This window comes from Callorhinus ursinus, unplaced genomic scaffold, assembly GCF_003265705.2.
Source record: "Callorhinus ursinus isolate GAN/ISIS: 27379988/994484 unplaced genomic scaffold, GSC_fseal_2.0 scaffold19, whole genome shotgun sequence".
Classification (NCBI taxonomy): Eukaryota; Metazoa; Chordata; class Mammalia; order Carnivora; family Otariidae; genus Callorhinus; species Callorhinus ursinus.
In genome coordinates, this window is record NW_027397081.1 from 4,652,636 (window position 1) to 4,670,683 (window position 18,048).

Below are 18,048 nucleotides of genomic sequence, written 5' to 3' on the forward strand. Positions count from 1 at the left end.
ATATATATAAAATATTTGTGGGGGCGCCTGAGTGGCTCAGTCAGTTAAGCGTCTGCCTTCGGCTCCGGTCAGGAACCCAGGGTCCTGGGATCAGGTCCCACGTCGGGCTCCCTGCTCTGCGGAGAGCCTGCTTCTCCCTCTCCCTCTGCCTGCCTCTCTGCCTACTTGTGCTTTCTCTCTATCTCTCTGTCAAAGAAATAAATAAAGTCTTAAAAAAAAGTCTTTAAAAAAATAAATAAATAAATAAAATATTTGTGGATGAGTAACTAAACTCCTTTACCTTATAAATATCCAAAAATCCACACTGGTGGTCAAACCTGGTGTACAGTTCGTTCAGCATGCTGATCACCTGCATGGGGGTGCACTGGGCACAGATGGCTGTGAAGCCAACGATGTCCGAGAAGAGCATGGTGACGTCGTCAAACTTCCTGGCCTGAACGGGCTGCCCCTGCCACAAGAGCTGGGCGACGTCACCGGGGAAAATAGAATACAGAAGATCGACTGTCTTCTTTTTTTCTTCTTCAAGGGCCTGGTGAGTTCTTTCCAAAGTTGCCTTCAATTTATCCATTCTCTTTTTCAAGCCGTCCTGGGCCTTTGCCTGCTCACCAACCAGAATGACATCCCGGGTGGCGTCATGGATCGGGATGTCCGAGAGATGCAGCCCTCGGCCCATGAGCTCGTCCAGCTTGTCCACGCACGGAGAGCCCAGGAATAAGATGGAGTTCGACTCCGGGACATGGATCATCTGTCCTTTGACTTCCATCACCTGCAGAAGGAACACGAAATTGTAATCCGTGCTCTTCTTCGCATAGTAGGTTCACAAAAGAGTTAACTCACTATCTGACGGGGAGGAGAAGAAAGGTACCATGACCTATGCTGAATTTCCGCATCAGTAGAAGCAAATCTCAGTATGGTTTACCGCCCATGTAAAATTCACCGTTCTGAATGGACATCTTTGTTACCATGCCCCGCTTGGCCACTTTTTAAAGACAGTGATGAAACGAAGAGTGAGATCAAGAGAAATGAACCTGGGAAACATGTTGTATTCAAAATGAAATTACACTCAGGCACCGCACGAAACGGGCTCATGAGTCAGTTTAACACCTTTCAGCCTGCTTAATAATAAAATTAGGACAAATCCATCTGTCAAAACAACTATAGTCAACTGTCATTAAAATAACACTCAGGAAAAAAAGTCCAGAAGATTAAAATAAATCAAAATAATTGTTTGGCCTTACGTAAGTCATTTTTCAAGCAGTTTGTAGACCTTTGAACATACAGTTCTTGCACTGACTAGGGAACGATTCACTTAATCTTAAAAATAAAAATGTAAACGAGACGTGATAAGTCAGGATTATCAGGAAGCAACTATCAGTCAACGGGCATGTTCACCATAAGCTGAAAATAAACCCCCAAGTCAGACTGGAACTAAAGGAACTCAGGTAAGAAGATAAAGAATCTGAAGAGGGTCTCTCCTTTCTGTGCTCTTTAACTGGAGAACTTGGGGGACTGATGTTTCGTGTTTTCCCTTAGGGAACAGACTGATGCTATCTCAGCTCGGAGCCCTACGAGGCCCTCCAAGGCAAGGAGCAGCCGCAGGAAAGGAAGTGCACTTAGGATGTGTCTACACAAATACAGTTATCTGGGCCAGAGTAGGGTATCTCAGCACATCTGGAGAGGAGAGTGGGTGGAATGACCTAGAAAGGACAGCCTCGAGCTGACCAGCCAAGACTGCACATCCGTTTAACCTAAGTCATCTTCCACTGCCAAGTGGAATGTGCTCAATAAATTTATTTTCCTCTATTCTTTTTTTTCAAAAAAAATTTTTTAAAGATTTTATTTATTTGTCAGAGAGAGAGAGAGAGAGCAGGAGAACACAAGCAGGGGGAGTGGCAGGCAGAGGGAGAAGCAGGCTCCCCATTGAGCAGGGAGCCCGATGTGGGACTCGATCCCAGGACCCTGGGATCATGACCTGAGCCGAAAGCAGATACTTAACCAACTGAGCCCCCCAGGCGCCCCACATTTGGGTTTTGAAGCCTACGTCTATCTTGTACTTCATTCCCCCTTCACCACTCACTAAGATCCAGTACAGGCAAGGAAATAAAATTGAGTCCTTGCTTGATGCTATAATTTTTACGAAATGAAATGTTCGCTTCATCTTCTGTGAAGTTTCTCCTAGTATTTCCTCCTCTGGTACGTAATACTCTCATTTGTTCATTGAAATATTTGTTTTCTCTTCCCTCACACTGCTCTGGGTGATAAGCATCAAATGATAAAAGAAGATACCCCTTCTCCGAGACACCAAAGGGTGGAGGTGGGGGCCAGAGAACAGTGTGCAGAAGACGCTTCCATTTCCCGCCCCACCCCCCGCAAGGCGGACTGCCAAGCCTGCAGACTACGGTCTGACTGCAGACAGAAATCATCGTTCTGAGAAGGGTGTCCAGGTTGTGTCCTACCTGCCTAGAATGCTTTTTTGGGGAAGGGTACTGTTAATGACACACACTTTCCCACTGTTGGGATGGTGAAGGTGTCATAAGGAAGACACAAAATGTACAACATTGTAGCTAAAAACTGAGCATATTCAACTTATTCTTAAGATTTAAGGTAAAAGCAAACCTCTGATGCTCAGGGATTTAGACTTGTGTGTGGTCTCTCTCTCTCTCTCTTTCTCTCCCCCCCCCCTTTTTCTAGTTATTCTCTTTTTCTTCACCATCTAGCTTTCTTCTCCCTTCTGTTCTGGGGACTTACACGTCCTTCCAGCATCCTCTCTCCACTCAGTCTTCGCCTCTTCTGCTGCCTGTCTCCCCCTCCCCCCAGGCACTCCCTCCCCCTTCCCCCCTTTCCTCAACGCCTTTCTCTTTGCTTCTCCTTCCAAAGGATCAACCTCCACGCGTCCTCACAAATGGAGCCTCTTCTTCTCTCCCTTTGCCTCCATCTCTCTATGTCAAATGTGGAACCAGCCTATGTGTATATGCACTAATAACATTATGTATTATTTGCTATATGTAATAAATAATAGTGTTTTCATTTAACTTACAAAGAAGCTGAGTCGAATAACTAATTTTCCTATCTCAAAAATATAAAACATAAATAGGTTCATGATCTATATGTGGCCATTAGTTGGTTTGGTTTTTTTTGTTGTTGTTTTGTTTTGTTTTTTGAAATCTCTGAATCAGCAGAGCCTGAGAGAGGAAAAAGTAACTGCTTACCTCCTACACCACAGAATAACAACTCATAAAGAACCCCAGTGTACACAGGAAATAACTTCCTTTTTTATATTTTTCATCAGTGAATTTTTCCCATATTTAATAAATGGGCAAATGCAACTGGAGTATTTGTGTCTCTCTCATAAATCCATTTTTACTTTAATTGGTAATAACATAAATTATTCCTCCTGATTTGCTTCTGTTCCATTATAATTATAAATTCAGGAATTCACCACGATCCTCACTTGTTCATCTAGCAATGTGCAAAACTATTATAGAAACTATATATTCTTATGCAGAAGAAGATTTGTAGAAAACTGCAATAAATGGAAACATCTGTTTTTACTGCATCTCAAATTATATTAAAATTTAAATGAAAGAGCATAATGCCTAAGAAAAACAGTTTTTAAAATGTATCAGAGTTCAAAAACTGGTAAGCATCATAAAAAGGAGTATTTGGGCAAAAGGGTTAAAAGTCATCCTTTTACAAAGTTTGGTGATCAGGTTCTATTAAACCAGGTGGGTTATTTTTATTTTTATGCATAGATAGCTCTATAAAAATATTTACCACTATAAATAATAATTAATTGAAAACTGAATATGTCTGGATCATATAATTGTACATTCTTGTATTTCTGCATATCCTGAACATGGATTGACAAACCCATGCTCCCATGGAGACTCAAGTCTCGCCAAGATAATCATTGGTGGCATGGTTATGTACAATGGTTAGCAAAGAGGATTTGTAAAAAGTCCGACTTGGATTTGAATTCCAGCTCTCTTGACACTTACATGGGCAAACTGACTCAGTTACTTATACTTTCAAAGCTTTGGTTTATCTCTAAACTGGAGACGAAATGATAATGATGTTGATGAGGATGTGCACCTAGCTAATTCATCACATCTGCTGAGTGCTTGCCACCAGCTAGGTACTATGCTGACTTAACAGAAATGTTGTTATTAAATTTTACTTTACCCTATTACTGTCCTCATTTTTTAGATGAGATTTAGGGAAGTAAGAGACTTGTTCAGAATGCACAGGCTAATAAACAGCAGGATCAGCATTTAAACCCAAGTTGGATGGACTCCAGAGGATGTGCTCTTAACCACTGAAGAAGCAGGATGGGTAAGGGTGTTGGGCGGGGGCTGAGGGGGCAGTAATAATTCTACATGCAAACCAATGTGATAGCAAAATACCCTTAATGAGATATTCACAACAGGCAGCAGAAAAGACAGAAGTTGCTGCTCTTGATGCAGATTTAAATAGCTACCTGCATGCCTCTCCCCCTACATCAGTGTAGTGGAAGAGTCACTTCGAGATGTGATTTTGGATATTTCAGATCTTTAGGATATAACTTAAGCAAGCAGAAGCAGAATGATACATCCCTGGTGTCCAGGTGGGCCTCTGAGAATGTTCTCACAGAGTAACATTCGCTTTGAAGAATTAGATCCAGAAGAAAAAAAAAAAAAAAACAGAAAGAAACAACACTAGCAGACACATAGGAAGCCTGAGAAACTTGTCTGTCCTCACAGTGCTGAGATTCTCCTGCTCTCAAGGCCCCTCCTGAGGCACCACATGGCTGGAGCCACCAGGAATAAGGATCTCGCCGCCAGAGCCCCGTCAAGAAGTACTCATTTCCCACATGCTTGGAAAAAACCTCCTCTTTTGCATAAAGGTACCGGGGCACCTTTCCTCTGGGAGCTCGTTCTTCCCCCTCAAGCAGCATTAACAAGAGCCAGTGGAAGCCCCAGATGCATTAAATGAACCCAACAGATGAAAAGAGCACCATGTAAGCTCTGAAAATTAGTCATTGCAGCCACTGCCCACGGAAGTAGGCCAGGACCCGCATACCAGACCTAAACAGAGCGACCGCTTGTGAAAATAAAAACTGCAACAGCCTCTCCTATCTTCTAACATAACAGCCAAACTGTCCAGGCTGCAACAGGAAGCCACGCATCATAATACGAACCAGGAAAATCACATCCTGAATGAGAAAAGGCAATCAATCCGTGCTAACGCTGAAATAGATGAGATACTGGAATTATCTGTCAAGAATTTTAAGGAACCCATCATAAAATGTTTCGACAAGCAATTACAAATTCTTTTGAGGAGAACAAAAAACTAGAAAATCTTAGTAAAGCAATAGAAGATACAAAAATAACCAAGTGTTGATCATAGAGCTGAAAAATGCCACGAAAATAGAAAATTGGCTGGGTGGGCTCAAAATGAGAGTAGACATGATGGGACAGAATCAGTGAATTTGAGGATAGTTTGAGAGAACTTACTCAGTCTGAACAGAGAGAGGAAACAGACTAAAATAAATAAATAAAAATAAAGAGAGCCTCAGAGACCTGCAGAACAACAACAACAGAAATCCAACCTCATATCATGGCAGTCCCAGGAGGAAAGAAGAAAGAATAGGACTGAAAAAGCATTTGGAAACATAATGGCTGAAAAAGTCTCTAATTTGATGAACAATCTAAATCCACAGGTTCCATGAGCTATGTGAACCTCAGACAGGATAACTGAAAAGAAACCCACTTTAACTCTCACCCTAATTAAACTTCTGAAACCTAAATTCAAAGAAAATATCTTGAAAACGGCCAGAGAGAAAGAATGCATTACTTGCAGAAAACACTAATTTGAATGTAAGTGGGTTTCTCATCTGGAACTACAGAGGCCAGAAGAAAGGAGCACGCTTTTTTGAATATCAAAAGAAAAGAAGTGTCCATGTGAATTCTACATCTGGGGAAACCATTCTTGAAGAACCTAGGGAAAACAAACCCATATGCAGCTGAAGAAAAACTCAAAGTCTGTGTCCTAACAGACTTACCCTTAAAGAATGGCCAAAGAAAAATTTTCAAACAGAAAGATATTAAGAGAAGGAATCTTAGAGCATCAGGAAGGAAAAACAACAACAACAGCAACAAAGACTAGAAATATGGGTAATTACCAGAGAGTATCCTTCTCCTGAGTTGTCTAAATTATACATAATGATTGAAACAAAAATTATTAACACCATCTGCACTCATCCCAATTGTCCTTATAAGAGAGAAACGCAGGGAGATTGTACACACACACACACACACACACACACACACGCACACACACGCACACCACGAGGATGTGGAGGCAGAAACACAGGGAGAAACGTCACTACAAGCCAAGAAACACCAAGGCGAGCCAGCAGCAGGAAGACTCAAGGAATAGATTCTCTCCCAAACCCTCTGGAAACACCATGGCCCCACCCACACCGTGATTTCAGACTCCAACCTTCAGGACGGTGTAAGAATAAATTTCTGTTGTTTCACATTCCCAAGTTTGTGGGAATTGGTTACAGTAACCATGAGAAACTACTACATATTGAAACAACAAAATGAGCCAATAGGATGTTACTGACAGATACAGGATGATCCACCTAACAGCAATACGGTACCCATTTTTTTTTTTTTCCAAGAACTCATGGAGCATACTCTAAGCCAGACCGTATCCTGGGCCACATAAAAAAGCAACCCACCACAACACTCAGGTCATGATCTCAGGATGCTGAGATCAAGCCCCACATCAGGCTCCGTGCTCACCAGGTTGTCTGCTTGAGATTCTTTCCCTCTCCCTCTGCCCCATCCCCGCTCACACATGCTCTCTAAATTAATTAACTAAATCTTTAAAAAAAAAAATTTTGTTTTAAATTGAAAGTGTATATAATATGTTTTACACCGAATAAAAGTAGAAATCAGTCACCATAAGACATATTTGCTGTGGCCCAAAGTGGAAATAATCCAGATGTATTTTAGTGGGTAAATGGTTAAACTAACACGGAATATTATTTAGGAATATAAAGAATATTCTACTGAGATAAGCAAAATTGTGGATTAATCTGTAGGGAATTATACTAAGTGAAAAATTGCTCAGTTGATAAAATGGCAGAGTTTTCGTTTTCCTGCTTTGCTTATTTTTATCATTCACTTGTTTGTGTTTTGATTCTTAAGACTATAATTACCCAGAGAAATAAAGTGTTTTGAAATAAAACCAATTTTCTCCCGGGGGGCTATTGGTTTTTCCAAATTCCAACCTACTATCTGCATTTATAATAGCTATAATTTTTAAAAACTGCAAAATTTGTTTTGATTTTCTCTGACAAGAATCCTTCATTATTCTTCCTTAAAGAGGCAATATGGAAATTCTTTTTTTTTTAAAGATTTTATTTATTTATTTGACAGAGAGAGAGACAGCAAGAGAGAGAACACAAGCAGGGGGAGTGGGAGAGGGAGAAGCAGGCTCCCCGCGGAGCAGGGAGCCCAATGCGGGGCTCGATCCCAGGACCCTGGGATCATGACCTGAGCCGAAGGCAGACGCTTAACAACTGAGCCACCCAGGCGCCCCTGGAAATTCTTAAGTACACTAAATATAAAAGAAATTAAAAGCATTCATTTATTTATGTATTCATCTGTTTTACAAATATTTACTTAATATCTACGACCTATCAGTAGTATGCTACTTTAAATATGCAGGAATTTAAGCAGAACATCTTTGCCGTTTTAATGAATTAAACAGCAAATTTAATAGTAAAGTATATATATCTGGGGGAATATTAACATCTGAAGCTAATTATGATACTTATTCTGTAGACTGAAATGAGACGCAATAAAATCCATACTGTTTCTTGATGAAATCAGCAAAAAAAAAAAACAAAAAAAAAAAACAACATAACCCTCCAGAAGATTTTATCTTAGAATAGAAATGCTTAGCATTGGAATGCTTGCTTTTCCCCCCAGTGTGTTTGTATTTACTTTCATTGCTATTCTGGCAATCTCAAACTTCATTCTACAAATGGATTTGAATTCTGTTTTGATAGATAAGCCAGTAAACCACATAACAAAGTCGATTTAATGTTCCACGATTAGATGCCACTTTTCTTTTTAAATCACAGCAGGATTCATATAATATTTAAAGGAAATAGGTTTATGCTTCATAGTTGAAAGAAGTGCATCAGCAAATGTTTTGGTATTCTGTTGTGCAAATTTTCCAAATGTAAAAGGCTTATGTTCTGCTTTTAGATTCTTCATTTTTTTTATTTAACAATCTCACACGATGTGGGGAATATGAAATTGATACACGGTTTTGAAGACCTAGTGAGCAGAGATTGCCTTTTCTCCCAAAGAGCGCAAATGATTTTATTTTTTCATCACATTCACACAATCAGTAAAGCACACACATTCAAGGAAGAGCACTGAGTCCTCCCTCCTTTAACACCACAGGAAGCCTCACCTCTGGGGCGCCTCCGTCACCACCCTGCCACTTACACATCCCATGGAGATTTGGGTAACATTTCTATATAATGAGCTGATGAAACTACACTTCCGAAAGCTGTAGTAAATTTTTGGAACCACCACTAAAATATTCTGCCAAGAGGGGAAATTCTATACCCTCTTCAAGGAAACAGTACAAAAATAAACCTGCACAAAGCACTACCTCATTGTTAGTATGAAGGAAGACTCCTCATAGTAACAGAGTACAAATAATTAATAAGAATCTGGATTATAAAAAATATTAGCCATTCTCACCCAGCCCATTTAATATGAGAATATCCTGATAAGGCCTCAGAAGAAAAAAACAAAACGAAACCCTAACTTCCAATTATCCAATTCTATGTTATTTATGTGTATGTGGGCATTATGTTAAAATATTTGTTCTCCCATATCTCACTTCGCTCTTGTGAATCAGAGGTCAAATGAAAGATCAAGGGTGGCTATTTTTAGTAACAGAAATAGCGTTTTGCATTTTGACTCAATTGCATTAAACATTTAAAAGAAATAACTAGGGTTTGCGCTTAGATTCAGGTTGGCAAAACCCACTGTACATACTGAGAATCGGGGCTGTTGGAAAAGCAGAATTAAGGATATTGGTGTACAGAAGGAATTTCCTAATGGCATAACCAGGCAGCTGCTCAGTATAGGGCATACACAATGGCAAAACACATATGGACAGCTGCAGAAGCTAGTTTTTGTACAGAGGATGGAAACCTTTATATAGAGGATTACAATCCAGGAGATCTTTCTGAAATGATGAAAAGAGGATGACCAAAGAACTAAACTTTAAGTTTTACTTGATTTTCATTAAACTAAAAGGCACATAGCCACATAAGGCTACTTGCTAATGTGTTGGACTCCATGGCGCTGAAGTAAAATTCACGGCTCCGATATTCAGTCCATCACTTGGTCCACATATCATTTTTCATTTCCTTGTGGGTAAAAAATGAATTGGTATTTGGGTCACAGAGATGTTTTTGCTTTTAACAATGTCACATAGAAGGTTTGAGAATGTATTACATATAGGAACTCTACTCAGTACTAAAGATAGAATTGAGTTTAAGAGAATCAAGGTCTCTTCCTTCAAGGAGCTTATACTCAGACGAGACATATATTTAAAAAAAGAAAGAAAGAGGAGAGAATGGACAGGTTATGGAGAGCTAAGGGACCCTCCTGCTGCAGAACAAGTTGCTCGTGATGAAAATATCCTATTGAGGCAGGGGTGATCTTCTAAGAGGTGGGAGAGGTTTCCAAGGACACTCCCATGGACACACACCAGAAAACGGAACAACCAAATAAAAACAAAGGAAACAAGTAAGCCAACAAAAAAGTTGGGATGTTGAGCAGGATCCCTGAGAGGAGCAGAGGGAAGCCAGGCTGCCCTGAGAGCCAAGATGAGAGGGCACTTCTCTGGGGACTCTGAGACCTGGGACATGTGCATGGTTAGGGAGCCTGGTTACACACTCGGAGCTGAAGCTCCACCCTCAGAGAAGGCTGCAGTGGTCCTCAGTCACAGGCAACTAACCCTTCCCCAACTTAGTCTCTCCAGACTCTTGATATGAATAAGCTCGAGCAATGGGCAAAAGCATGGAAAAAATGAACACAAGATTTAGATCTCCAGGATTGTCAGGTTCAGAACCTAGAGCTACAACATACGTATAAGTGAGGATACAAACACAAAGAAACGCAAGCCCCTAGAGCCTGTAAGCAATGAGCAAGCAGTTAAAAACCTGGCAGAGGTCATAATGAGAATGAGAACAGCATTTACCCCAAACCATTGTAATGACACAAAAAGTCCTATACACCATGTTGAGCATAATATCTGGTACAAATTAGCCTTCAATAACTGTTAGGCAACCTCACTGTGGATTCTGATCCTGCCTCAAAGGTCCTGAATCAGAACACCCAGTTGTTGGGCTCAGAAATGGATTTTTTTTTTTTTTACAAGACCTACATGTGATTCTGGAAATTGGCTAGACTTGGGAACTACTGTCTCAAATGTCATCTTGTCCAATCCATCCATCTCATACAAGTAAATGAAGAAAAGGATGCCTGGGGAGGACAGCTTGCATGCGGGTGCCAGGCATGTTGGTAAAAGGGCAAGGACTCAAACCAGACCTCTCCACATACACAGACTCACTATGTATAGTTCAGTATCGGAAGACGTGTTCTCAATAAAGCAGAAAGGGACATGAAGTTCAGGGATCGCTCAGAACTAGGGCATCAATGAGCCCATAAATACATTAATCAAAGGTGAATCCCGAAACTGTTTCAACAACCACTCTAGACAGTATTTGTTGTGACAACTTTATGAATGACATCTCTCCATTTTTGTGGAACCATTAAAGATGTGAAGGGGGTCCCTTACATTTTTTTTCCTATTGGCACACCACTGCATTTTATAAGAAGAATGTTTTGTTATCCAGTTTAGAGATTTGAGTTTTCCGGGTGTATCCTTCACGTTTGCCAAGGGGCTGCTTGACAAAGCCTTTTTGTGACCCAGTAAAATCTCTTAATTATCCCTTGGAATTGTACAAGTTTCAAAATGTTTCTACAGACACTGCTGCATTTTGCTCTCTGACATTGGAAGGAGCACACAATCAAGGTTACTATAATTAGGGAAGCGGAGACCAGGGATGCCTGAGTTCAGAGATCACACAGTAAGTTATTTAGGAGCCCTAACAGGAGCCTGGACTGCCTGACCAAGGCATAGTGTGGAGCGGTGGATGAAAGGAATGAGAGCTTTGAAACTAAAAATGATAGTTTAGAGCCTAATTCCACCACTTGCTGGCTGAGTAACCATAGACAGATCACATGGCCCCTAGGGGCCATAGCAACCTCATCGGTAAGACTGGAATAATAACAATTCTAATGGCATAGCATTAGGGTGAAGTTTAAATTAGGTAATATGCATAAAAAGCCTAGCCTAGTACCCACAGATGCATGCACTCAGTGATTATTATATTATTGTTACTCTTGTTATTAAGCATTATGACAATGGTAATGATGATGGGGCTGGCTAGAGACACACCACAAATAAGAAATGATAATGCAATTATGTTGAAGAAATTATGATGAGAATACATTTTATGAAGCTATACTGAATAGGCATGGGAGATGGGTTATAAATACATCCCTTTATTCACTGCAGCATTTTCAGTAACAGTAAAAAAAAAAAAATAGTAAACAACTTAAATGTAACAGATTTCTACTTAAATGAGGTATGTCCGATTAATTAAAAAAAAAGTTTCACAAATCATACAAAATGCTACCATAATTAAAATATCACAATGAAGGCTGACTTAGCACTGGCAAAATTTCTCAGACACACATAATCAGTATTTGTCTTTGTAAACACCGCCAGGAACATGAACAATGTGTAAGAATTCCTTGTCAAGATAATAGCACTCAACTGAAGAAGCCTGCCTTGGAGGCCGTTTATGACAGTGAAAAGCACAGGTGTTGGCATATGGCAAGGGAAGTGTTCCAAGGTGAATGAAGGCAAATTCAAAAGCCCAGAGAAAAGAGAGCGCATAGCACACTGAGGGCACTCAACAAGGTCCGGACTGATCACAACAGAGAGCAAAAGGGTCTAGTCAGGTTAAGGCCATGCAAGTGAGTCATGACCACTGGAATGTGAGCCTAGCCATGTGACTCTCCAGTCCTCCATCTTCTCTCCCCTCTGTAACCACGGAGGACACATGTCCAAGATGGTGGAATAAGAAGGAGCCTGGGTTTCGAAGTCTCTCTTGCAACCCTGCTGCTCAGATACCCAACCAGCCCCCACAACTATGATGGGAGCAAGAAATCAATCTTCACTGTGTCAAGGGAGTGGGATTTGAAGATTGTCACAGCATTATTTACCTTGACTAATGCACCATGTCTTGGTAAAAGATCAATTTCCCCCATCTCCATCACACACTTGAGAAAGGGTCTAGAGTTATACCACCTCCATTCTACAACCTTGGAGAAAAGAGTCCATCATGGCAACCTGATTTTATTCACTATCATTCTAGTTAATATCACTCCCTCTCTAAGGTTCCCTGCCATCAGTGAATTACAAGAAGAGTCCTGGGATTAACACATAGTTCAATCTGTAATTCTGAATCTAAAGCTTTGCATAAAGGACTAACATATGGTTGGTTTTATGCTTACCCAACATGAATCATAACTTGCTATCCATTTTTTATCTCTTTGGAACTAGATTACATGTGTATCTTTCATTCCAGTGAGATGATATCAAAGCCTTTCAAGTATATGATAAATAATTGAAATGAGTTCTTAGATCTAATGTTTAAAGGATACAAATTAATACATTGTTTGGGAGATATTGAGAGGATAGTTCCTTGAAAAATAAAAATCTCTAGGGCAAACTATGGATTGGAGATTTTATTCCTTTGTTGTTTATTTTTAAATTTAAAATTATCCTCTGATTTGATTTTACAGTTACCCAGTTAATATGGGCGAGTGTAAGAATGGAGACGGAAGACAGCTAAGTGATGTACCCAAGGTCTGTGGCTAAGGAAACAGAGGTGGGACTAGAACATGGATGCCCTTGTCTTGGGCATGCCTTTTCTGTGCATCTCTCACTATCACCGAAACAAGACTTCAAAACATTGTGTGTTTCCATGTGTGTGGGAAACCCTCAGGAAAATCTCCTATTCAAGGCCCAAGAATCTCTGCATGGTCATGTAAAGTTTGTTCAAAAGTTCTTCTTCTCTGGGGAAGTAGATGGCATGACCAAAATGTGACTCCACATCTTTAAAATGACAATAATGGACGAACCTCTGTAATAGGATTGCTATTTGGATACATACTGGCTAATATTTACAAATTATCTAGAATAGTCACTGGCATATAATAGACATTATATATTCATTAAATAAAAACCTCCTGGTTCATAATAGGCTATCAGCAGTTCTTGAACCCTTTTGCTTGTCATCTCCTAGTGTCCAACAAACTGTGAAGCTTTAATTATAATGAATTACTGATTGCCTTGGTTTGTGAGGGCTACCGTAACACAGTACTGCAAATGTGAGTTCCTTGAACAACAAAAGTTGAATGTCTCAGTGTTCTGAAAGCCAGAAGTCCAAGAACAAGCCCTGCTACTCTAAATGCCCTCTCCTGGCTTCTGGGGGGAGCCTTGGCTTATGGCAGCATGACCCTCATCTTCAAGTGGTGTTCTCCTTCCCTGTGTGTATGTCCATCTCTGTGTCCAAACTTTTCTGTGTTTATAAGGACATCAGTCATACTGGATTAAAGCTGTCCTAATGACCTCATTTTAACTAAATTACTTCTGTAAAGACTCTATCTCTAAATATGGTCACATTCTGAGGTACTATGGGCAAGGCCTCTAACACCTCTTGTTTGGAGGACACAATTTAACCCAGAACACCAGCTTCCTAAATGATCTGTTCACCTGACCATGGGAGTGTTCCAGCCAAGACACATCAGACCAGGTTCTAAGGTTCATTAGCAAAGTGCTCAGAACCAGTAAATCCATCTACCCGTCGTTATTTTAGCCCCACCATACTTGATTCCTCTTGCAATGTCTACTGTTCTCCCTAGCCCTTACCATCCTCCCATACCATCTCCCTACTCTTCTTTGTTTACGTCTGTCCTGAGAACAGAAAGGAAGAGCTCTAAGTCTAGAGACTTCTAATTGTACCTTCCTGTGTTTTCTATCATATGGAATAGTACGTGCCATATAGTGGGCAACCTACAAATATTAATAAAATTTTTAAATAGCTATGCAAGGAATCATGCATAAATGGATAAAGATTTTATTACCTAATGGAAGAATGCACATATGACATCTCTGGCCTGACTTCACAGATCTCAGATTTCTTATTGGACCAACTCCCTCTTTTCCCTTCCTTTGAACATTCTAAAGCATATTAAAATAAGGCAAATAGAAATTTTAAGAAGAGTTATCCACTAGTAGTCTCCTAGTCTCCCAGTGGCCTATTCTTCTGTAGAACAAGAAGATTTCAAATATTTTATTAATACAATATTTTGGGTAATATCTAAAAGGCACAAACTAGCAAGAACTGGTATACATAACAAAACTGGATAAATTAAAATGCCAAATTAGTGTTTGTTTGTTCTAAAATATTCCTGTTTGTCTTATTTATATTGACGAAACTATTTTGGTAATTCCCATATTGCTACTGGGCTACAATGATCTATCATTCAGCTTCCAGGAGCAGGCCAATTTTCAGGCTCTAAAAGAGTATCTTGAGAAGAAAAAAAAAAAGTAGATCCTGTACAAAACATAATTTTTATAGCATTGCTGAGCTTTAAATAGGTTAAGTAAAGCTCCAAGGGGCCTCAGCAAAAAAAAAAGCCCTCATCTTGAGCTAAAATTTTAACCGTGAGCTACACATGCAAACTAAAGAAGGAGTAGCTTGAGGGTAAACTCCAACATCAGCACCAACTTCTGGAGATGTAGCTTTCCATTAGCAGTGGGAATGGGGAGGTGAACCTGAGATGCTTGGATTATACCAGAGACCCTCAAAGGGTTTCAAATGGTCCCAGTCTGCAGTCCCTGTGGAAACACACAAACCGTCTCTCGTACGGAACACACACTGCATTCAGGCTCCAAGTTCTTCTTCACAATAGAATAATGTCAAACAGAAGATCACAGTCAACAATCACAAAATGTTCCGGGAAACTACCACTAGAAATGAGACTTGGAAGAAATGAAAAAAAAAATAGATTCAGACCACCCAGGACATCAGATACTAAGGTCTCAGATGTAGTATTACAAAACACGTATGAAATGTTTAAAGAAATAAAGGGTAACATCACAAACATGCAGTGAGAGATGACCAAAACTGACTAGGAAGGTTTAAAAAAGAAGAAAATATAAGGTTTATAATTGAAAAATGTAATGGTTGAAATATCAATAAAACCAAAGGGCAGATGTGTTAAAGAGAGTATAAGATGCCACCCCCCAAAAATTGGTGAACTAGAATCTGAATATAGATCTGAAAATCCTGTGACAATGTCACATAGAGAGACACAAAGGTAGGAAATATGGAAGACAGATCAAGTGATATATAAGAAAAAAATGTGAAAAATCTAACCTAATTCTAACCAGAGTACCTGGGAGAGAGAATAGAAAAAAAAAAGTAAAGGTAATATTTGTAGCACTAATGATTGTGAATCTTCCTGAACGAATGAAGTGTATCAACCCACATCACCAAGGCCAATATCCAGGAAAAAGAAATAGGTGGAAATCCAGAACTAGACACTTACACATTACAATGAAACTGCAGGATACCCAGCTTTGACAAAGATCATAAGAGTAAACAGAAAAGATCACCTGCAAATGACAGACTGACAACACACAGCCACATTAGGAGCCAGAGACAATCTAATAATATTTCAAATGGACTGGGAACACTAACTGTCATCCCAGAATGGTGCACTCAGAAAAAACTAAATTTTAAAAATGCTAATGAGATAAACATAAGTCAACAGATTTACGAACAACAAACACACACGCACACATAATATATATTATTGGAGGAAAAAAAAAGGAAAACAAGCCCAGAAGGATGGTCTACGATGGAAAAACAGATGGTAAACACAAAGGAGGTAAGTCTAAAAAAATATTGTCTATGAAATAGGACACGAAATGTTTATAGAAATTGTAGTATGTTACTTTTTTTTATTATGTTATGTTAATCACCATACATAACATCATTAGTTTTTGGTGTTAGTGTTCCATGATTCACTATTTGTAGTATGCTACTTTTTCTACAAGCAACCAAGATGTTGTTTTGTTTTTTTTTTTTCTCCTTACTGGATATGCTTAAGAAATAATGATGTAATGGAAAATGTTTTATAGACCATATAGAGATAATAAAGAAAAGTAAATCATTATGAATGAGAAAAGTAGAGTGAAAAATAAGGGCATGTAAATTTATAATCACTGCTACCTTACAATTCTTTCTTTCTTGTAAAATAAATAGTATATAAATAAATAATCCCCAGGGCATTCTCAGTTTCTTCCTAAGAAACCTACCTCTCTTATTTCTTTGAATAGTTAAGTTTTGTTTGCCTGTTGCAGAACATGCAATCTAGACACCATTCCAAGCCTTCTCAAGATCCAATCTTACGGCATACTTGGCATCCTTACTTCCACTATGCTCCTGACAAAACCAAACCACTCTGTTCTAAGCACATATGCTATGCTAATACTTTATTCATAGACAGAAATGTGCTTTTCTCCAATCCTACCATAGCTCAGTCCTATCCTTTCTGAGAGAGGCTTTCCAAATGTCACTTCCTTTAAGAAATCATTCCTGACCTCCAATCCTACCTTCTCAGGTAGAAACAACCTCTCTTACCTCAGAAGAAGCATGGTTTTGCTCAAGCTTCTCTTTTGGGACTTAGCTCATTCTCTCTTACAATGACTCTTCACATCTCATCTCCCTACTAAACTCTATGCTTGTTGAAAACAAGATCTATTTAAGAGTAAATTTTAAAAAAAGAACCTAGCATGGGACTTTACATAGAGCAGGGTTTCAATATTTGTGGAATGAATAAACACTTGAATGTATGAAATGGAAAACATCTCCAAAACAAGTAAAATTTCACAAACAATATGAGAGATCAATCACTTGTAAACTATATAGACTGTGTATATACATTTATAATTATATAACCATATTTATATTTAGCAAATAACTAATGGGTCAATAAGATTCCATCTTTATAAACAAAGACCCTGAGAAAATGGTGTAATCTATTATAAACTACGTATTAGAGAAATTCCACATTTGGCAAGATCAGAGCCTATTATTATTATATACAACTTCTCCTGTGCTCTTCATGATGTGAAAAACATCTACTTTAAAATAATTTAAAATGAGCTACTGAATCCATAAGGCTTGAAAAACATGACACCGTAAACTGGTTAAGAAATCATTCCTTCTGTGGAGAAACTGAGACCATCATACATTGCTAGTGGGAATGTGAAATGATGCAGCCACCATGGAAAACAACTGGGCAGTTTTCCAAATGCTTAGTAGAGTGACTTATGACCAGTGATTCTACTCCTAGGCATAGACCCAAGAGAAGAGAAAACATGGCTACACAAAAACCTGTACACAAATGTTCACAGCAGCATTATTAATCATAGTCAAAAAGTGGAAACCAAAATAATAAAGATCAGAGCAGAAATCAATGAAATAGAAACCAAAAGAACAGTAGAACAGATCAACGAAACTAGGAGTTGGTTCTTTGAAAGAATTAACAAGATTGATAAACCCCTGGCCAGACTTATCAAAAAGAAAAGAGAAATGACCCAAATCAACAAAATCATGAATGAAAGAGGAAAGATCACAACCAACACCAAAGAAATACAAACAATTATAAGAACATAATATGAGCAACTCTATGCCAGCAAATTAGATAACCTGGAAGAAATGGGTGCATTCCTAGAGATGCATCAACTACCAAAACTTACTAATGATGTAATGTATGGTGATTAACATAACAATAAAAAACGGGGGAAAAAAAA

The 18,048-nt window shown here is 39.0% G+C and overlaps 1 protein-coding gene across 1 annotated transcript in view; it reads right to left on the reverse strand.

Moving 5' to 3' along the window:
* Positions 1-18,048, reverse strand: part of GUCY1A2 (guanylate cyclase 1 soluble subunit alpha 2) — a 333,141-nt gene that overhangs the window by 154,933 nt on the left and 160,160 nt on the right. Inside the window, exon 5 of the mRNA XM_073903673.1 lies at positions 281-766. Within this exon, the coding sequence (XP_073759774.1) occupies positions 281-766 (486 nt within the window). The remainder of the gene's footprint in view (positions 1-280; positions 767-18,048) is intronic.